The sequence below is a fragment of the Staurois parvus genome, unplaced genomic scaffold (assembly GCF_062004578.1).
Source record: "Staurois parvus isolate SC_StPar_1 unplaced genomic scaffold, SC_StPar_1.0 ptg001122l, whole genome shotgun sequence".
In the NCBI taxonomy this organism is placed as follows: Eukaryota; Metazoa; Chordata; class Amphibia; order Anura; family Ranidae; genus Staurois; species Staurois parvus.
Genome location: NW_028318918.1, coordinates 1,282,501 through 1,306,151, shown reverse-complemented (window position 1 = coordinate 1,306,151; position 23,651 = coordinate 1,282,501). Strand labels below are relative to the sequence as shown.

The 23,651-nt window shown below is 44.8% G+C and overlaps 1 protein-coding gene across 5 annotated transcripts in view; it reads right to left on the bottom strand.

Annotated features, from left to right (window-relative positions):
- Positions 1–23,651, bottom strand: part of PKNOX2 (PBX/knotted 1 homeobox 2) — a 683,220-nt gene that overhangs the window by 152,462 nt on the left and 507,107 nt on the right. For 4 of the 5 annotated variants that reach the window (XM_089658998.1, XM_089658994.1, XM_089658995.1 and 1 more), the window contains one exon: positions 15,741–15,850. The exons of the other annotated variant lie outside the window; for it this stretch is intronic. In XM_089658998.1, the coding sequence (XP_089515124.1) occupies positions 15,741–15,827 (87 nt within the window). In that variant the 5' untranslated portion in view covers positions 15,828–15,850. The remainder of the gene's footprint in view (positions 1–15,740; positions 15,851–23,651) is intronic. 5 annotated transcript variants of the gene reach the window in all.

The window sequence follows — 23,651 nt, the reverse complement described above, 5'->3', positions numbered from 1 at the left end:
GGGGAACTATGTGACTGAGGGCTCTGTAATAAGGGGACTGTGTGACTGGATGGCTTTGTGATGGGGGAACTGTGTGACTGAGGGCTCTGTAATGGGGGGACTGTGTGACTGGATGGCTTTGTGATGGGGGAACTATGTGACTGAGGGCTCTGTAATGGGGGACTGTGTGACTGGATGGCTTTGTGATGGGGGAACTATGTGACTGAGGGCTCTGTAATGGGGGGACTGTGTGACTGGGTGGCTTTGTGATGGGGGAACTATGTGACTGAGGGCTCTGTAATGGGGGGACTGTGTGACTGGATGGCTTTGTGATGGGGGAACTATGTGACTGAGGGCTCTGTAATGGGGGGACTGTGTGACTGGATGGCTTTGTGATGGGGGAACTATGTGACTGAGGGCTCTGTAATGGGGGGACTGTGTGACTGGATGGCTTTGTGATGGGGGAACTATGTGACTGAGGGCTCTGTAATGGGGGGACTGTGTGACTGGATGGCTTTGTGATGGGGGAACTATGTGACTGAGGGCTCTGTAATGGGGGACTGTGTGACTGGATGGCTTTGTGATGGGGGAACTATGTGATTGAGGGCATTGTAATGGGGAGAATGTGTGACTGGAGGGCTCTGTTATGTAGGGGACTCTGATGTAATGATTGGACTTTGATGAGGGCTCTCCTATATAGGCAGGCTCCCATGTATACAGCAGACTCTGATGTGATGGGGGGACTTTGATGAGAAGGGGGGCTCTGATGTGATGGGGGGACTTTGATGAGACGGGGGGTTCTTATGTGATGGGGGGACTTTGATGTGAAGGAGAGCTCTGATGTGATGAGGGACTTCTGATATCAAGTTAAATCACCGACGTGGGTGTGTGCATCATTCCAGACTCAGGTTTCCAATTGATAAGTAACATTTAGATTTTTTGATTTTAAGCTGGTGTGCCTTGAAACTTTGCATACTTTTAAAGGGTGCCACGACTGTGGAGGTGGAGAAATGCTTTATATTGACAACACTGTTCAATGACTCAAAATAATGAAAATAGTACCGCTCGAATGCCCTTCCAATCCTGTATCAGTTGGGTCAGCATGTGAAAAGACTGGTGCAAGACAAACAGAATTGGCTTGTCAGGCTCCAGTAGACTTCAACAAAATGGTTCTTGTTGCATAAATATAATGAGATGGGTAAAAGATGTCTTTAGCTCCTGTTCTTCACCTGTAGAGAAGGCCTTAGGACTTTTCAGGACATTTATACAACAGCGAGTCAGTGTCTGTGTGTAGAGGGCCATCATTTTGTTGAGGTCTACTCTATAACTGTTCAATGATTCTTCTGTCTTTGCTTCATATGCATCCATTCCTTTGCTTCATATTTTTCTCTTTTTTATCTGCTTGTCTGTAAAACTGAAAAATCTAATAAAAATGATCTGAATAAAAAACGAAAAAAAAAATAAAAGTGTTGTGGTGATTGTGATCTCTCAAGTTAGATCAGCAAATTCCAGGAACCAGCAGGAAGGTTATGTCAGCCAACTCATGGAGGACCCCGGGATGGTCAGCAGCTGTACAGCTCCTACGTCGATTAAAAAATGCAGCCTAGGAGTTCTGATATGTCTGTCTTTGCAAAAGAGTGAACTGTGGGAGAAGCTAGCTGGGTAATAATCACTTTCAGAGACTGACAAGACATCAAATGCTGAATAGCAAGGTTCTTAGGAAAATGTAATATAAGTACAGCATCTGTCATCAATAACTGTGCCAGAAAACATTGGAAGTACCGCGGAACAGGATCAATACTTCTATTATTACATAATTAAGAAGAAGATCATGTATAACTGCTGAAGAATTAAAAAAGAAAAGCCTTGGGTGAAAATTGGAAAATTATCTGCCCAGAAAAGAATAATGCCAAGCACAAAGATGGAAATCAATGACGTGGCGACATCTGACTAATCTTGTTTATAGATCTTAATATTAACCGATTGATATAAATATATAAGGAGAAGCGGCCAGATAAATCTAGGCCTCTTCCCAAAAAAAGCAATAATTATTAGAGGATACAACTGGTCTAGGTGATTGCCTTGTTCTCTCATTCTAGTCTAGAATGTCAGGTTATGATCTTCACTTGGCCAGATTGAGCAACAATCATCTCATATCTGGGTGTACCTGTGGGCTGGGTGCAGAGTGGTGTGGTGGCAGTAATGACACTGAGGCCAAAGATGCAGAAACTGGAATATTGTAGAATTTGCAGGACAGTCATAACAACCCTGCGGGCAGACCACCCATCCAGGAACTGATAGTGCAGAGAAGAGTCAGTAGTAGCCAGCCCCAGCTGAAAACAACACCTGGCAAGGGAGGTGGCCCTCCAAAACAAGAGGGAATTTTCTGTTGTGTAGACGCATGCTCTACTTTTTTCCTATCCCTCAGCAACCTCTCCTTAACGCTAATGCTGTCCCTGACAGATGGGATATCTCTCCCTACACTAGCCACTTCGCAATTACACGCCAAAACTTGGGGGCAGAGACCTAAAATGACTCAGCTTGACCCAAGATGGCTGCCAGGTCACCTGGATGCAGTGTAGACAACCGAGAAACTGTTCTAGGGGACTGGAGAAACCTTAGAGAAACCAAGTCTTCCTTGACTTCCTCTCCAGCTGCAGTACCGCTTCGGTTGAACGTCACCTACAGTGGGGAAGGCAGACTGCACCTGCCTAGAAGCAGGAGGTCTAGAGAAAAGTGAAGGGGACAGTCTGGGTGATATTTTGAGATGAGGTTGGTGATGTAGAATGGGGCAAAGTTGTGGCTTTGTATGTTGTTGTTATTAAATTTTATTTGTTGGGTGATAGGAAACCAATGAAGGGAGTGGCACAGAGGAGTGGATGACAATGAGCAGTTGATGATGTGGATGAATTTAGCATTCATGATGGACTGAAGGGGGAGGAGTGGAGCCTGAGTAAAGGTAAGCCAACGAGAAGGGATTCACACTTGCACTGCACCTGCCTACATACTGTCAAGGTCCTACCTTTTCCCTGAGGTTATGTTACTCCATATGCTGGCGTCCATCTTGGATTCTGCTGTGCATGATGGGAATCCTTTTATGCCTTCAGGTCTCTGTGGTCCATCCCCCAGAGGGGTGTGGCTGATGACATATAAGCCTGTGGCCCGCACATGCTCTTTGCACTTGTGTCTTGTGTCTTTGTGTTGCTATTACTCTGTTCTGACTCTCGTGACTCTCCTGGTATCTGATTCGGCTTGTGACTTGACTATTCTTTGTATTCTCCCTTGATCTGACCCTCTGTTGCTGAACCCGGCTCGTGACCTGTGATTCTCGTCTGCTGTCCTGTACTGTTTTGTCCTGTTGGTGTTGACCCGGCTTGTCTGACTACTCTTTTGTCTCTTCCACCAGCTACACGCCATTGGCGGCGGCCATTACCGCAGCTGAGGTGTCTCGGGGGCCGCGACCTGGTTCCTGGCTGCGTCAAGTCCATCCCCACCATCAGGGGCCCTGGTGAAGGGCAGCCTGGGACTTAGACTCCGCGCCCTGAGGGACTTCGGTCTGTGGGTGGTGGTTGTCGCCAGCCAGTGCGTTACATTGTTAGGCCTGCCTGTCCGTTCCTCGGCCCCTGCCCTGACACATACCTACAGACCCATCAAGATTGGGGGATGCTATTTTTTTTTTTAAGCCTATAGACTTAAGGTTCAATGTCAGTAGAACCATTGTATTTTTATTTGGCTTTGTTTAACTTTGGATAGATTGGGAAATATTTGGACTTCCAGAGGTTGCCAGGGGTTCCTTGGGCAATCAGCAATTTACGATGCCTCACCACTGACATCAATGAATTTTTAGCTCTCTGTAACAGGGAAATAATTCCCAATGATGACACATACACAGCTCAAATAAAATGAAAGGAACACTTTGAAAACCCATCAGATCTCAATGGGGAAAATTCTCATGCTGGATATCTATACTGATATGGATAATGGGTAATGTGTTAGGAACATAAGGATGTCCCATTGCTTGATGGCAATGAGAATGATCGACCTACAGAGGACTGAATTCAAAGACACCCCGAAAATCAAAGTGAAAAAATGATGCGGCAGGCAGTTTATTTTGCTTGAATGTAATTGCAGCAACTCAGAATGGTCCTCATAGTTTGTATGGCCCCCACGTGCTTGTATACATGCCTGACAATGGCGGAGGAGGCTCCTAATGTGACGATGGATGGTGTCCTGGGGGATTTCCTCCTAAATCTGCACTAGGGCATCACTGAGCTCCTGGACAGTCTGAGGAGCAACCTGGCAGCATCAGATGGACCGAAACATGACATCCCAGAGGTGTTCTATTGGATTTAGGTCAGACGAGTGTGGGGGCCATTCAGTGGTATCAATTCCTTCATCCTCTAGGAACTGCCTGCATACTCTCACCACATGAGGCTGGGCATTGCCATGCACCAGGAGGAACCCAGGACCCACTGCACCAGCGTAGGGTCCGACAATGGGTCCAAGGATTTTATCCCTATATCTAATGGCAATCAGTGTACCATTGCCTAGCCTGTAGAGTTCTGTGAGTCCCTCCATGGATATGACTCCCCAGACTATCGCTGACCCACCACCAAAATAGTCATGCTGAACGATGTTACAGGCAGCATAACATTCTCCACGACTTCTCCAGACCCTTTCATGTCTGTCACATGTGCTCAGGGTGAACCTGCTCTCATCTGTGAAAAGCACAGGGTGCCAGTGGTGGACCTGCCAATTCTGGTGTTCAATGGCAAATGCCAATCGAGCTTTATGGTGACAGGCAGTGAGCACTGGTTTTGTGAGGCTCCTGAGTGGTAGCAGAAAAACAGAGCAGTCTATGGCTGGATGATGCTGTGGAATTGTCTCTGGTGGAGAAGAATCATTATTGATCCACTACTTCCATTGATTCGCCATACTTGCTGTTTATGACTGCATGACCTGTGGTCATATTCTCTGGTAAGAGGCTGTGAGTGGTGTCGGTGGAGGATCCTCTTTCTCCTTTTTGGTGGCACAGTACCTTCTTAAGAATATGAGCTTTATATAAATTTTATTCACATTCTATGGACTTTCTTTGGGGACTCTAATTCTACTGTCATATTATATGTTGTGTATGAGTGGGGTGAATTAGCGCTACATTTTGGTCTTGTAATTATATCATATGCTGCCTGCATTTTTGTGTTAGCTGCTTTTTCACTATATGTGCCGCATTTAGCACAGGTTTACATAATTACTATTAGATTGTAGTCACCAGTAACAACCTGAAAGAGGTTCTCACTTTTCCCCACTAAAACCAAAACATAAAAAAAACAGCTTTGGCTGTAATTGTACTTTAAAATGTAACTGCACATTCATCATATTTGCTTTTTTTTTTTGTTGCTTTGGCTTAGACCCCTATATGCTTTTTATAGTGACCTGCCCCCGCTTTGCCAAGATCTATGATGAGCGGCCCACTTGGTGCCACACAGCCTCTTAGCAAAATCTTCTCCATTTTGTCTGGTTCCTCTATCGCGCGGGTGTCAAACCGGCAGCCCTCCAGCTGTTGCCAAGCTACAAGTCCCATGAGGCTATGCAAGATTGACAGTTACAAGCATGACTCCCAAAGGCAGAGGCATGATGGGACTTGTAGTTTTGCAACAGCTGGAGGGCCGCCAGTTTGAAACCCCTGCTATCGTGATAATCACCTATGTATCAGAGTATCAGCTCTCCATAGAAATGAATGGAGATTGAAGTACATATTTGAGATTGGAGATGGACCTGATGGAGAAGATCTTTAAAAGAGTCTATGTGGCACCAAGAGGCTGCAAAGGGAAGATCTCAATGAAATGGGGACAGGTCTTGAAGACACCGTCACGAAGTTGGGCAGACCCTCTGTGAATGTTACAGGATTATTGGTGATCAGAGTGCGAGGTACGACAAAGATACAGTCTGCAGTATCTGTGTCAAGTGGAGAGTTGCTCACTTGCTCGTTCTGAGTTAAACAGAAATGGATCACCTTATACAGATAATTACTGTCTTTATAGTGGCAGCACAGGCCACATGAAAAAGTGGTTCAACTAGAGAATTACCATTACTAACATATAGGATACCAAACAGAGAAAGTGAATCTACTAGATTGTAAGCTCGAAAGAGCAGGGCCCTCAATCCCCTCATGTTTTGCATTGTATTGGTATTGTTCTGTCACATGTTCTGTCCCCCTTTGTAATGTACAGCGCTGAGCGAACTATCGGCACTTTATAAATACTGTATAATAATAATGTCAGAGCAAACACAAAACTGAACAAAGATAGCATGAACAAAAGTGTGACTAACCTGTATCAAGAGGAGAGTCAAAACATATGCTGCTCACTTGCTCATTACGAGTTTAATGTGAGCTTGTTGTTATTAGTCTCCTGAAGTCACGCTACAACTCATTAGAGCCACCTCTAGCTGCAGCATAGTAATAGCATTGCTGGGAGGTTTAATCATTCACTTGCTACATCATGCCTAGGGCAACAGCCGACAACAGGCAAGACAGACCACAAATCTGTTCGGATGTGCAAAGCAGATACCTGAACTACAGTGCTGAGACACATCAAGTCAATAGCAAAAGTTCAATGCTGAGCGTAAAAGAAACTGAACTGAAAGTGATATTATACTTTAAGAGGTCAGTCAGGCAGGAAGGGGAGAAGGGAACACAAACCTGCAAGCTTGGCTTGGTTGACTATGAAGCAATGCAAGGGGGAAGGCCCGTGGAGTATTTAGTGGGAAACTAAACGGTGGTGGAGTGGGAATTTGGAACTGGATTTTCAGGGAAAGGAAAAAAAGCAATTGGGGCAAATTCCCAAACTGAATGGTTAATAGCGGTTGGTTGGTTGACTGGCTTGGTAGCAAACGGTTGACATGAGATTGTTACTTAATTTGTTCAAGGTTGGCTGTATCCATCATGGGTAACTTAAAAACACAGCACAAAGTAAATGTGTAGGAGCGATAGGCCATACTGTTGACATCAGATCATATTTCTTTACTGAAAAGCCAGAGCTAGACCACTGAATCACAGATGTTGGTTGGCAGCCAAATAGAAGAACATTGAAAACGGCCACCAGTGATGTTTCAGAGAAATAATAAATAGCAGATAGCACAATCGGCAGAAACAGCAACAATGGCAGAAAAGTGGTGAGTAATACACCATAGCAAGCATCAGCAGGACACAACAGATATTATCAGACAAGCTGTCCAGGCATATCCTGAAGAAGACAATTTCACTTCCAGAACTTGTAAATATTGATAAAATAACTTCAAGCAAATGTATAACGCACCCTTCAGTTCATGCATGCCCTCCTTAAAGCCATGAAAGTTTTCAGTTAGGATAGTCTAATGACTCAATTGCTCAGTTGGCGCTATCCTTTCTATGTATTTGTGTTCTTTCTTGCTGGTCATACATGATTCGAATTTCTCTCCTTCAGCCCACTTGTTGGCAGGCTGCCTTGCATGTGGCCATAGCAAGCACCCTAGCTGATTCCCAACAGAACGCCTTCCTAGAGACAGAACTTTGCTCAACCAAGTGGTATGCAGTATGGATGGAGGAAAGTCAGCTGATGGCTGCTATATTCAGTACCCAAAGCTCGAATTTCCACCCACAGCTCAAATTTCCACACACAGCTCAAATTTCCACACACAGCTTGAATTTGCATCCATGGCTCAAGTTTGTACCTGCAGCTTGAATTTTGGCCAATTCAGCAGGAATCAGGCAAAATTTGAGCAGTGCATGGCAAGCTTAACACTGAAAAACTGTTAGTCACCAAAATATTACCCTTGACTTGGGAAAATGATATTAGAGCTGTTTGTTGTTCGTAATTAGGATGTAACAGGAAGACATTTTTTTTTTGTTTAAGGCCTTCATCATTGAATTCATTATAGGATTCCCACACAGACATAATGATTTATATTCACAAACACATGACATAATGATTATATTTTAGAGCTGTTTACAAATCTCAGGTTTACAGAGGTAACTGAGGTTCATCCACTACAGGGCCCAGGGCTCAGGGGAAGGAAGCATCTAGGGAACCATTGTCTCCATACCTGCACCAATGTAATCTCCACAATTATTATTATTTATATAGTGCCAACAGTCTGCAGGGCTTTACAAAGTAAATGAAGACTCTACATTTACAATATAATTCAATACTAGAGGATTAGGAGTTTACAATCTGAAAGGAATACAGATGGTGATAACTGTAGGGGGATGAGATGATCAAGGAATTAAAAGTTCAGGTGTTAGGTAGAGGCAGGATAGACTTCCAAGGGGAGATGAGTTTTCAGTGATCTCCTAAAGAGTGGACAGAGTAGGGGATAGCTAGATAGATTGAGGAAGCTCCAGAGGATGGTAGAGGCTCTAGAGAAGTCTTGGAGGAGAGCATAGGAAGAGGTCTTGCAGAACAATGCAACAGCCTGGCTCAATGAGAATCAGCAGTAGTAGGCCCGAGCTGAAGAGAGCACTTGCCAAGGAAGGTGGAGTGCGGCATGGCCAGTTCAACTTACGAGGGAGCCTGAGAAGATCTAGGCATAGGCCCTGCTCTTTTTTTACTCCTCAGGAACCTTCCCTACCACTAGTGCTGTCCCTGACAAGCGTGAAAGCTCTTCCTACACTAGCCACTTTGCAAAATCACGCCAATTCCCTGGAGAAGGGACTTATAAAGACTCTGCATGGCCCAAGATGGCTGCCAGGGTCACCTGGATGCAGGGTAAGCCAACTGGAATACTGATCCAGAGGACCAAAGGAACCATAGAGAAACTTTTTCTTGACTTCCCCTCCAGCTGCAGTACTGCTGAGCACCACCTACAGTGGAGAAAGCAGACTGCACCTGCCTAGAAGCAGGAGGACTTGGGAGAAGTGAAGAGCACAGTTTGGATGATATTTTGAAATGAGGTTGGTGATGTAGAATGGGGCAGAGTTGTGGAAGGCTTTGTATGTTGTTGGTATTATTTTAAACGTATTTGTTGGGTGATCGGTAGCCAGAGAGGGGTGGAGGACACTGAACAGTTGGTAATATGGATGAGTCTAGCCTCAGCATTCATGATGGACTAAAGAGAGAGGATAGCCTGAGTAGGCCAACAAGAAGGGATTTGCATTCATGATGGACTAAAGAGAGAGGATAGCCTGAGTAGGCCAACAAGAAGGGATTTGCATTCATGATGGACTAAAGAGAGAGGATAGCCTGAGTAGGCCAACAAGAAGGGATTTGCATTCATGATGGACTAAAGAGAGAGGATAACCTGAGTAGGCCAACAAGAAGGGATTTGCATTCATGATGGACTAAAGAGAGAGGATAACCTGAGTAGGCCAACAAGAAGGGATTTGCATTCATGATGGACTAAAGAGAGAGGATAACCTGAGTAGGCCAACAAAAAGGGATTTGCATTCATGATGGACTAAAGAGAGAGGATAACCTGAGTAGGCCAACAAGAAGGGATTTGCATTCATGATGGACTAAAGAGAGAGGATAACCTGAGTAGGCCAACAAAAAGGGATTTGCATTCATGATGGACTAAAGAGAGAGGATAACCTGAGTAGGCCAACAAGAAGGGATTTGCATTCATGATGGACTAAAGAGAGAGGATAACCTGAGTAGGCCAACAAGAAGGGATTTGCATTCATGATGGACTAAAGAGAGAGGATAGCCTGAGTAGGCCAACAAGAAGGGATTTACATTCATGATGGACTAAAGAGAGAGGATAGCCTGAGTAGGCCAACAAGAAGGGATTTGCATTCATGATGGACTAAAGAGAGACGATAGCCTGAGTAGGCCAACAAGAAGGGATTTGCAATAGTTGAGGCAAAAGGTATCCAGGAAGTGAATTGTGGTGTTGTTTGAAAAAATGGGGAAAATTTTGGAAATATTATGGAGATGAAGGCGGCAAGATTTGGACACTTATTACCTAGCCGATGCTCTATTGCTTCAAGGGCTAATATATGGCGTGAGACATTTGCATGCATGAGAAGTATTATTAATGATAAATAGATGGTGGTCAGAATTTGAAGACAGATACAAAGGCGCAGTGATTTCCTCAAGGGACAAGTGAATACAAATGTGATACAACTGAAGTTGTTCCATCTTGCCCACTATACACCTGCTATACCTTATTAAATGGGTCAGTGCACCTCCTTAGCATGTTTTTGGTGGTGTGGTGAAATGACTGATTTTGTTTCTCTATTTTTGGACCTATATTCAAGACTTCTGGCTAAAGGTCAATACTTCCATCTCCTCTGTCCTTGGACTTCCCAACATTTCCCATCCCATACCTGCCTATTAGTTATTATTGGAGACATACAAGTTTCTAAACACGCTAAAGTGCTCTTACCTATGCTTAACCTGTATGCTAAAAATCAAAAGAATCCTCCCCTCCCTCTGGATCCAGATCTCTGAATTAACCCTACAAACAATATGCTTTTGTTTTTTGGATATTGCTATTGTGAGTCTTTTGTACTTGTCTTAATATATGAGGTGTGACAATTGAGTTCCCAGGGCATAGTCCTATGGCAGTGAGTCACACAGCCATTCACACACAAGTGTGTTCTGACGTGTTCTGACATGTTCTAACTTGCACTCTCCTGGGTCTCAGACCAGGTGACTCAGTCTTTATGGAGTAGTAGAAGAAATAACACGTGCGTTGTGCTGTTGGTGGAATATGAGTGACAGGTACCTGGAGAAGTGGATTAACATCAAATTTTGCATGAAAATTATCAATAGTGTGAGTGAAAGCTCTGTCACAACAGGCTTATGTAAACATTCTATGAAGAAATTAAAATTTATTGAATTTCCGCGACGACGCAATAAGTGGGAAGCCAAAAACGCAAAGGACGGATGCAAATGTGGAAAATGAAAAGGTGATAGGAATCTGTTCAGAGGAAAAGACCAGAACTCCGGTCTGACAAGTGGATTCTCCACCACAACAATGTTCCTGCACATGATGTGTTAGGTGCTCGGCCAGGGGCGGACTGACCATTTGGAAACTCGGGCACTGCCCGAGGGCCCGGGGACAGTAGGGGGCCCCATGAGATGCCCCTGGTACCTTTTTCATAGGCTTTTTTGAGTTTGGGCAAGGACGCAGGGGCCCCATGATCCCCTATTGCCCGGGGGGCCCATGAGTTGTCAGTCCGCCCCTGATGCTGGCCCTGAAACTTGAGCAACCATCGTATTCCCCGGCCTTAGCACCCTGCGACCTTTGGCTGTTTCCAAAAATCAAAATTAACTTAAAAGGAAACAGATTAGATGGCCTTCCGGACATCCAGCGGATCACAGCAAAGATATCGCGCAGCGTTCTGGAAAATTAATTTCAGGAATGTTTTTCTGGCAGTGCGTCGCTTCACAAGGCGAATATTTGGAAGGTGGCAACAGCCGCTAGTGTATAGGCAAGCAAACATTTTTTTTTTTTTTTTACAATCCATTCCGGGAAATCAATTGTCACATCTCGTACTTATAGCCACCTTGGTATGATGAGACATGAAAGACTACTGTTATGTGTTGTATATGCTATTGTACAGACTTTACAGACTTTAAAATTAAAAAAAACATAGCTTAAAAAAATAAAAAGTAGATAAAGTCTTGATTCACTTTTTACAGTGGGGTCTAGTAACATCCCTGGGGGGGGGGTTATAACACATTATGCATGGACAACGATAAATAAGTTACGTCAACGGCAGGACAGTGGTTAAATGGTTAGCACTTCTGCCTGGCAGTACTAGGGTCGTCGGTTCGAATCCCAACCATGGCACCACCTCCCTGTGCCTGCATGGGTTTCCTCCCACACTCCAAAGACATGCTGGTAGGCGAATCGGATCCTGTCTAAATTGTCCCTAGTATGTGTATGTATGTATGTGAGTTAGGGACCTTAGATTGTACACCCCTTGAGGGTCAGGGACTGATGTGAATGTACAATATATATGTAAAGCGCTGCGCAAATTGACGGCTCTGTATAAGTACCGGAAATAAATAATAATAATTACATTTGATTCAAATTTTACAACCCCTATTCTTTGGAAGGAAACGGACTTAATTTATAAAAACATAGTTGGTTGGTTAGATTGAACACATCCTATCCAGCCTCATTAAAAGAAATCAAGAAATATCTGAAATCCCTCTACCCTCATCATCAGATTTTAAATCCGAAGCATGGGACTCAAATGCACGCAAGCCATCCTCCTTGCTGCACCTAGGCTGGGTAAGGTTCATGTTCCCGATGCGCTCCTACATCCCGTAAAATGTTGCATCTGTGCCAAGACCGGCCATGGTGAATTAGATCTTCCCAGGTGCGTGTCCTGAGCTATTAGCTACTATTTACTATGCCGGGCAGGGGCGGACTGACCATTTGGAAACTCGGGCACTGCCCGAGGGCCCGGGGGTCAGTAGGGGGCCCCATGAGATGCCCTGGTACCTTTTTCATAGGCTTTTTTGAGTTTGGGCAAGGACACAGGGGCCCCATGATCCCCTATTGCCGGGGGGCCCCATGAGTTGTCAGTCCGCCCCTGATGCTGGGCCAGCAGACGTGGGATCATTCACAGAATTTGTAGGGTATCATTTTAAAAAGGCTCATAGTCTTCCATTTGTAAGAAATTAAAATATTTGACAGCTCTGTTGATTACTGGCATTAAATAACTATGATCTGAAAGGATACAATAAATAGTCATTCATTCAGCACCCACAAAAAAACAAACAATATTTTTGACATTTTGCGATTAAACATGTCCAGTAAAAAAATTTAGAAAATCAAGTTTCGTTATAAATTTAGGTCAAAATGTATTCTGCTCCATATCTTTGCTAAAAAAAAAAAAAATCCCAATACGTGTAAATTAATTGGTTGACGTGAAAGTTATAGCGTTTAAAAATATATACTGTGATTTTTTTTTTTAATATTTACTAGTAATGGCGGCGATCAGCAACTTATAGCTGGACTGCGGCGGGCATTCTGACACTGGGGGTGGGAACTGACTTGGTGTCACTGACATCCCCAGTGACACCAATACACTGATCATTGCTAATAAAAAGCACTGACACTGTACTAATGGCACTGGGCAGGAAGGGGTTAACATGTGGGGCGATCAAAGGGTTAACTGTGTGCTGCGTGTGCGCTTTACACTGTAAGCAGTGCATGGCATAGCAGAGCCATACAAAGCAGTGTACTGGAGCTGACAGAGGAGAGAACTGTACTGTTTACTTACAATTCTCTCCCTCCATCGGTAATGCTCTGCGATCACCGGGTGCCGGAGAATAATCACCGTCCGGGACCTGGTGATTGGCAGCTGAGGCCGCAAACAGCGGCTTGGTTACATTTGTGACTGTCATTGCTGCTCCACCGGAAAAGTGATTGGCAGTGAAATGCTTTTCAGAGGACATTTGACAGGTGGCTGGAACGTGTCGCCTCATTGCTGCCTGGTTTACCGTTCAAAGCCAAAGCACAATCCTGTGCATTACAACTGGTTGCACAGTGGTTGCGAAGCGACCCCATTCACTTGAACCTGACCTGCAGTATTCATTTTAAAGCAGCATGTGTACCACCCTCGCTGGCCGCCATGTTGGGCTAAGGCGGGAGGTCAGGCGTAGGTCCTTTGCAACTCAACCGACTATTTTCACCATTCCCCAGCCACATGTGTAAATGACAACCCCTACAATAACCTATGTAAATGAGCTTTTACAGTCAGAATACTTAAGAAAAAGAATACGATAACATGCATGTAGTACTACTACTGCAACTCCCTCCTCGCCGGCCTCTCCCAACACAGGCTATCCCCACTTCAGTCTATCCTGAATTCTGCGGCCAGACTCATCCACCTCACCAACCACTCCGTATCCGCCTTCCCCCTCTGCCAATCCCTCCACTGGCTTCCAATTGCCCAATACATAAAATTCAAAATATTAACATTGACGCACAAAGCTGTTCATAATACTGCCCTAAACTACATCACCGACCTGATACCCATCTACCACCCAACACGCACTCTCCGCTCCTCACAAGACCTCCTACTCTCCAGTTCCCTGGTCTCCTCCCATGCCCATCTCCAGGGCTTCTCCAGGGCTTCCCCCATCCTCTGGAACTCGCTACCCCAATCAATCAGACTGTCACCTACCCTCCTCACCTTTAGGTGCACCCTGAAAACACATCTCTTCAGAGAAGCCTACCCAGCCCTCACCTAATTGCTGATCTCCTCCACTCTTCCCACCACTCCATCCCCCACAGCTATCTCCTCCTGTACCACTCTCCCCTCCCTCCTAGATTGTAAGCTCCAAGGAGCAGGGCCCTCGAACCTCTCGTATATCACATTGTATTGTTACTGTATTGTCTCACGTACTGTCTCCCACTATAATGTACAGCGCTGAGCAAACTATTGGTGCTATATAAATAATGTATAATAATAATAATAGTAAATATAAACTGGTTCATGCAGTAAAAGTTTTAGTAAATGAAAAAAATCTATTTTGGAATGTTGCAAAAAAAAAAAAAAAAAAGCAAAATATTGCACAGTAGTAAAAAGCATGCATTATTTTTTTGTGGGCCTTAAAGTGGTTGTAAACCTCATGAAATCTGAACAAAGCACATCCCTCTATACTGTGTACTTGTCTCAATCCAGAGCACTAAGTGTCATTTCTGTCTGCTGCCTCCTTCTTCTGCTATCAGCATGAATCACTTCTGACAAGTTTTTCTGACACCAAGAGAAAAATGGTGACAGGGGAGGGACCTCCAGCAGATTGACAGCCTCAGCTCTGGCGTGTGAAACGCGTCTACTGCTCCTCTGTCCTGTTTTGGAGCTGTCATGTTCTTATCATATTGCATGTAAAGGATTTCATCCACCACATTGCTGTTTGTGCAGCCACCCATTCTGTTTTTCCATTGCAGCCTCAACTCTGTGCCTGTGTGCTGTATGGAGGGGCATGTGTCTATTTCCTCCAATCAGTTCTCAGAGCTTTCCTCACTGAGCTCTGCAGAGTGTAATTTCAGCTCTCCGCCCCCCTTTTTTCTGAACACTTAGACAAGCTATATAAATTCAGCACTATGAACCAATGTAGAGAAGAGATGGCTGCAGATAAACAGGTACAACTTATGTGGGAGGATTTGTTTCATCTCTGTGTATCACCCGAGGCCAGTCACTTCCCTGGGTATATGGAAGGGTTTACAATCACTTTAATGTGTGTGATAGGAAGAGAAAAATATCTTGCTTGTTCTGTGTCAGTTAGCTGGAGTAAGAAAGGGTACTATCTTTTCTCATTGGTAGCGGGGGTAACAAGAGAGGATGGGCTCTTACCAGGGGCATACTGACCATTTGGAAACTTGGGCACTGCCTGAGGGCCTGGGGGCCGGAAGGGGGCCCCATGAGATGCCCCTGGTACCTTTTTCAAAGGCTTTTTTGAATTTGGGCAAGGACACAGGGGCCCCATGATCCCCTATTGCCCGGGGGCCCCATGATCCCCTATTGCCCCGGGGGCCCCATGAGTTGTCAGTCCGCCCCTGGCTCTTCGGTTCTTTTTCATACAGAGCTGGTGGTAGAGTGGGTAAGGCTGGCTGGGCATATTACCATATGATTGTACAATCTTCTTTAGATCCACCAAAGATACGTAATATGAGGGTCTACCTAAACAATCCATGTCACCAATAGCCAATCTGCCATTACATAGCTGTTGGTAGGTACACAATCAGACTGTAACGTAGTCAGCTTAAAGGGGGTTTCCAGTGAGCACGTTCTGCTCCCAGGCCTTGTCTGCACTCACCTGCGGGCTCTCTTGGTAAGGGGGTGGAGGCACACTCTGGGTGGCCATCATTGATAGAGCTGGTGCTGGGGACACATGTTGCATCATGGGATTGATTCACATCTAGAGCCCTGTTGAGGGGGAGAAAGGTGATTAAAAATAAGTCTGCGTCTTTCTTTTAATTTTTTTTTTTTTAAACTACGTAACCAATACAAGTCATCAAAGGTCAACTCCAACCAAAAAATGATTTCAGTTGTGGGCATGCAGGTTCGTAGAACCACTAACAAATCCATACGCCACATGGAATGTGCCCTTCAGAGATTCTTCTGTGGTAGCTCATATCTCTACCCCCTCCCAAATGGCCAATCTGAAGATATTATCTCACAACTGAATGGCCAGTTTTTTTTTGTTGGGTCCATATTATGGAGATTCCATAAGTTATACCCTCCGTTGACTTTGTAATGGCTTCAACTAGGTCATATTGGGGGGGGGTTCTGGTGATAGGGTTGCCTCCTCATCCCTTTAACACAGAACACATATTACACAGGTTCTGTGGATGATTAAGGTGGTAATTAAAATCACTTAGGGCCTCTGCGTTAAATTAGCCTCAAAACCGTGTCATTAATATGTGTTCGGTGTTCAAGGGATGAGGTGGTAACCCTATCTGGTGAGGATACCTCCCCACAAGAATCCCTGAGAGATGTCATAAACCAGCATGTAATTAAACTTGCCAGCAACTACTATTAGGTGAAATACCAATTTTGGGTGGGGTTGACCTCCTTGATCCAGCAATAACCCACTTTCTAATTGTTGTGTACTGACATATTATTTATAATTCAGTCTTTTGAGAATGATGCATCATGTGAGCCCAGAGCCACAAAACAGGGAAAGGTTTTCAGTTTACAAATGTTCATGTAATATGTACCCCAAATCCATAAACATACTTCCATCTAACGTCTACAAGCTAGAAAGCGTATTTGGTAAGACCAGACCTTATAGTTAAAGTTGTACTCCACGCAAACAGCCTATACATATACAGTTAGAATACATACATGATAACTTTTATACATGCCAAGGGATTTTTACTTTGAACCAGCCATTCCTTACTACTGAAAGACACTAGGCAGCTTTCTTGAGTAGTCACCTGCAACCTAGTCACCAAGGGCGCTAGGCAGCAATAGTCCCCTGTGCCCTACCAATGAAGGGCGCTCGGTGGTTCTCTGGAGAAGTCACCTACAACTTAGCCACCAAGGGCACTAGGCAGCAATAGTCTCTTGTGTCCTACCAATAAAGGACACTAGGTGGCTCCTTTGGGAAGTCACCTACGATCTAGCCACCAAGTGTGCTAGGTGTCAATAGTCCCCTGTGTCCAACCAATGAAGGATGCTAGGTGGCTCCCTAAAGAAGTCACCTGCGACCTAGCCACCAAGGGTGCTAGGTGGTAATAGTCTCCTGTGTTTTCCCAATTAAGGACGCTAGGTGCCTCTCTTGAGAAGTCACCTGCGACCTAGCCATCAAGGGCACTAGGCTGGAATAGTCCCCTGTATCCTACCAATGAAGGACGCTAGGTGGCTCTTTTGAGAAGTCACCTGCGACCTAGCCACCAAGGGTGCTAGGCGGCAATATTTCACTGTGCGCTATCAATGAAGGGCACTAGGTGGCTCTCTGGAGAAGTCACCTATGACCTAGCCACCAAGGGCGCTAGGTAACAATAGTCTCCTGTGTCCTAGCAATGAAGGACACTAGGTGGCTCCCTTGGGAAGTCACCTACGACCTAGCCACCAAGGGTGCTAGGTGTCAATAGTCCCGTGTTCTGCCAATGAAGGATGCTAGGTGGCTCCCTTAAGAAGTCACCTGCGACCTAGCCACCAAGGGCACTAGGCGATAATAGTCTCCTGTGTCTTACCAATGAAGACCGCTAGGTGCCTCTCTTGGGAAGTCACCTGTGACCTAGCCATCAAGGGCGCTAGGCTGGAATAGTCCCCTGTGTCCTACCAAGGAAAGACGCTAGGTGGCTCTTTTGAGAAGTCACCTGCAACCTAAACACCAAGGGCGCTAGGCAGCAATAGTCACCTGTGTCCTTGCAATGCAGGACCCTGGGCGGCTCCGCTTGAGAAGCCACCTGCCTCTTAGCAAAGCAAGACATCAGGCGGCTTACTTGGAAGGTGGCTAGGTGGGTTCCTTGAGAAGTGGCCTGAGACCTAGAAAGAGAAGTATGCTAAGCAGCTTCTCACTCTATCTAAAACTATTTTTTACAAATTGAATGGAGTCACACTTTAAGGCTAATCTGCTAATATCTGGTCATTTATGGTCTGTCCCGAAGATTTGACATCAACATGTGTATTGCTGGGATGTTTAGGAGTATGTATTTCTTCTACTGCCCCTTACATTTTTCTGGATGTAGCCTCAGAGAAGATTCCTTCCTATCCTGTATAAATATATTTTGGAAAGCGCCAATGTTTGCAAAGTTTTAAACAAGATAGTCTGGTGCTCTTTCAACCAGGGTTCCTTAGAACTCTAGGGTTCCTCCAGAGGTTGCTACCGGTTGCTTGAGCAATGAGCCATTTCTGCTGCTCAGATAAATAACCACTTACAAAAATGATCTTTTAAGCAGTCTGTAAAGGGGATTCTTCTCAATGACCACAAATGTAAAGAACATTTCACCAATGTAAGCAGTAGTTCTTCCATTGACCACCAATGTAAAAAGCATTCTTCCCACTGCCCAGCAATGTAATAATTATTCTTTCCACTGACCACAAACGTAAGGAGCATTCCTTTGACTGACCACCAATGTAATGAAGATTCTTCCGACAAACGACCAATGTAAAGAGCATTCTTTCCACTGACCACCAATAAAAGGAGCATTCTTCCCAATTACTACCAATTTAAGGGCATTTATCTCACTGACCACCAATGTAAGCAGCAATCTTCCCATCGACCCCCCAATGTAAGGAGCATACTTCCTATTGACCACCAATGTAAGGAGCAATCTTCCAATTGATCACTAATGTAAGGAGCATTCTTTCCATTGACCCCCAATGTAAGGGGCATTCTTTCCATTGCTCCCCAATGCAAGGGGCATTCTTCCCACTGACCACCAATGTAAGGAGCTTACTTCCAACTGATCACCAATGTAAGGAGCATTCTTCCCAATTACCACCAATTTAAGGGCATTTATCCCACTGACCACCAATGTAAGGAGCAATCTTCCCATCAACCACCAATGTAAGGAGCATTCTTTCTATTGACCACAAATGTAAGGAGCATACTTCCGACTGATCCCTAATGTAAGAAGCATTCTTACAATTGATCACCAATGTAAGGAGCATTCTTTCCATCAACCCCCAATGTAAGGAGCATTCATCCTAATAACCACCAATGTAAGCAGCATGCTTTCCAATTGATCACCAAAGTAAGGAGTATTCTTCCCACTGACCATCAATGTAAGGGGCATTCTTCCTATTGACCACCAATGTAAGGAGCATTCTTCCTATTGACCACCAATGTAAGGAGCATTCTTCCTATTGACCACCAATGTAAGGAGCATACTTCCGACTGATCCCTAATGTAAGGAGCTTACTTCTAACTGATCACCAATGTAAAGAGCATTCTTCCAATTGATCACCAATGTAAGGAGCATTCTTTCCATCAACCACCAATGTAAGGAGCATTCATCCTATTAACCACCAATGTAAGCAGCATTCTTTCCATTGACCCCCAATGTAAGGGGCATTCTTTCCATTGATCCCCAATGCAAGGGGCATTCTTCCCACTGACCACCAATGTAAGGAGCTTACTTCCAACTGATCACCAATGTAAGGAGCATTCTTCCCAATTACCACCAATTTAAGGGCATTTATCCCACTGACCACCAATGTAAGGAGCAATCTTCCCATCAACCACCAATGTAAGGAGCATTCTTTCTATTGACCACAAATGTAAGGAGCATACTTCCGACTGATCCCTAATGTAAGAAGCATTCTTACAATTGATCACCAATGTAAGGAGCATTCTTTCCATCAACCCCCAATGTAAGGAGCATTCATCCTAATAACCACCAATGTAAGCAGCATGCTTTCCAATTGATCACCAATGTAAGGGGCATTCTTCCCACTGATCACCAATGTAAGGAGCATTCTTCCAAACGATCACCAATGTAAGGAGCATTCTTCCCACTGATCACCAATGTAAGGAGCATTCTTCCAATCGATCACCAATGTAAGGAGCATTCTTTCCATCGACCCCCAATGTAAGGAGCATTCATCGTACTAACCACCAATGTAAGCAGCATGCTTTCCAATTGATCACCAATATAAAGAACATTCTTCCCGCTGACCATCACACTAAACTAATGTGAGCTGTAAATATAATAAACTGGAAAACTATTTTAAGGGTTCCCCCATGTTTAGAAGATTGGGAAAGGCTGGCCTATACTCTGGTAAGAAACAGATCCTTTGATATTTCTGAGAGATGGACAGTTTGTGGGCCTCAGTCATAATACCTGGGACGTACACCTGTACATTTACATAGTTCCCAACGTTCACAATCCCAGAGATCTGCGCCCCGTATATCAATCTTCATTTATTTAATGATCACTGGGAATCAGCATTGCACATCCTGGAATAATGAGGCATCCGCTGCATCTAACCTGTAAATCATTATAGAGACTGGGCTCCCAGGTCCACCGTAGAACCCACCGCTTACCGGCTAATACCGATACCAGGATATTATTAATGTGCGCTATGAAACACAGGCAGGGAAATAACGAGCTTGTTATTTATCAGCTAATTAGGGTGTGTTGACATTAAACCCATTAGACCAATTAACATGCGGTTACTGCTGCAATTGTTTGTCAGGGCACAAAGGAGTTAAATCTTGGTAGGTAATTAATGGTCGGCTGTGTACGGTGAGGTGGTACTCTCCAGAGATGGAATAGTCCCATTATTTCCCCTAATACAGTAAAAGTGCCAATCAGAGCAACTCGAGGCACTGATAACACAGGGTGCACTCACTCCGAGGCACTGATAACACAGGGTGCACTCACTCCGAGGCACCGATAACGCAGGGTGCACTCACTCCGAGGCACCGATAACGCAGGGTGCACTCACTCCGAGGCACCGATAACGCAGGGTGCACTCACTCCGAGGCACCGATAACGCAGGGTGCACTCACTCCGAGGCACCGATAACGCAGGGTGCACTCACTCCGAGGCACCGATAACGCAGGGTGCACTCACTCCGAGGCACCGATAACGCAGGGTGCACTCACTCCGAGGCACCGATAACGCAGGGTGCACTCACTCCGAGGCACCGATAACGCAGGGTGCACTCACTCCGAGGCACCGATAACGCAGGGTGCACTCACTCCGAGGCACCGATAACGCAGGGTGCACTCACTCCGAGGCACCGATAACGCAGGGTGCACTCACTCCGAGGCACCGATAACACAGGGTGCACTCACTCCGAGGCACCGATAACACAGGGTGCACTCACTCCGAGGCACCGATAACACAGGGTGCACTCACTCCGAGGCACCGATAACACAGGGTGCACTGTTCACATGACGCCGTGTGCTTCTGCCTCCACAAAACGTATTGCAGTGTGTTGGGGAAATGGAGATTTGTAAAACTGAATGTGATTTCTATAAAGCACAGCCGTGTAACATGACGCGCAGTACAGAACAGAGACTGATCCAGGGAGGCGCAGTGATACAGAGCGGCCCAACCGTAATATTCAGAACATCAGAATGTCAGCACATGTAACAATTCCACCGAGTCAGACACTTTAACAAGAAAGTAGGATTGCTGATTTCCAACTTGACATCTGACCACATGTATGGCATCTGACATGTATGACATCTGACCACATGTATGACAACTGACCACATGTATGACAACTGACCACATGTACGACATCTGACATTTATGACATCTGACCACATGTATGACAACTGACCACATGTATGCCATCTAACATGTATGGCAGCTAACCACGTGTATGACATGTATGACATCTGACCACATGTATGACATCTGACATGTATGACATCTAACCACATATATGACATCTGACATGCATGACATAAGACCACATGTATGGCATTAGACCACATGTATGACACCTGCCATGTATGGCATCTGACCACATGTATGATACCTTACATGTATGGCATCAGATAACATGTATGACATTGGACCACACATGTGACATCTGAAAACATGTATATCATCTGATATGTATGATATCTCACCACATGCATGGCATCAGACCCCATGCAAGACATCTGACACGTATGACATCTAACCACAGGTATGATATCTGACTACATGTATGACCTCAGACCACATTTATGACATCTGACATGCATGACATCTGACCATATGTATTATATTTGTGACATCTGACATGTATGACATTTGACATGTATGACAGACCACACGTATGATATCTGACCACATGGTACAACATCTGACCACATGTATGACATCTGACCATATGCATGACATCTGAAAACGTGTGACGTCTGATATGTATGGTTTCTGACCACATGTACAACTTCTGATGACATGCATGACATCTGGCCACATGTATGAGATGTCAGTGACATAAATATGGGTTCTCCAAATCACTAATCAGGCAGAGAGATCCCTATTTACACACATAGTAAAGGTCCTTCTCTACAGCATGCTGGCAGCTGACAGACCTTTCTCCTCAGTCGTGGCTGCTTTATGAAAACGCGTCTATGGCCAAAATTTAAATTTCCACATTGAATTTCAATTATGTCCAGCCTTCTCCTATGAACTCTTTTCATGCCAAAGCCGTATATGCACTTTTTGCACACATGTTAAAATGCAGATTTTAGGCCTGATGATTATTTAAATCTTCCACATATGATATCATTTCTGTAAGTAGAGACCCTGGAGAATACAATAGTGGTGGTTGCAGATTTCTCACAATAATGGTGCAATTGTTTACCAAACCCATATTTTCATTACAAAATACACAAAAGGTCCTATTAGTGCTCAGAGACACAATATACTAGCCGTGAGTTTAACATGTAAAAGATGATGCTGTGCCGAGTAAAGAGATACCAAACATACCTTTACCATTGGACACGCCTGTGAAATGATGACAGACTTAAGTATGGGTTTCAAAAAGTGTACCAAACAATGCCTATAGTTTGCTTGGCATACCTTTAATTTTTTAAAACTTTCCTTTCCTGCTATCACATAGAACCCTGATCTCCTAAATGCCTACAGACTGAGATGCATCCCCTTTGTTTGCCTTTTTCCTGCCCTTCAGGCACGATTCTTCCAACTGATCAGATGCATTATTCCTCCTGCTGATATGAGACACCATTCCTCCTGTTGACACCAATGATAAGGTGCCATGTTTCCAATGACACCAACAGTGGGGCACTATTCCTCCCACGGATTCTAATAATGTGGCAATATTCTCCCCACTGATACCAATGATGGGGCACTATTCCTCCCACTGACACCAATGATGGGGCACTATTCCTCCCACTGATACCAATGATGGGGCACTATTCCTCCCACTGACACCAATGATGGGGCACTATTCCTTCCACTGATACCAATGATGGGGCACTATTCCTTCCACTGATACCAATGATGGGGCACTATTCCTCCCACTGATACCAATGATGGGGCACTATTCCTCCCACTGATACCAATGATGGGGCACTATTCCTCCCACTGACACCAATGATGGGGCACTATTCCTCCCACTGATACCAATGATGGGGCACTATTCCTCCCACTGATACCAATGACGAGGCACTATTCATCCCACTGACACCAATGATGGGGCACTATTCCTCCCACTGATTCCAATGATGGGGCACTATTCCTCCCACTGATTCCAATGATGAGGCACTATTCATCCCACTGACACCAATGATGGGGCACTA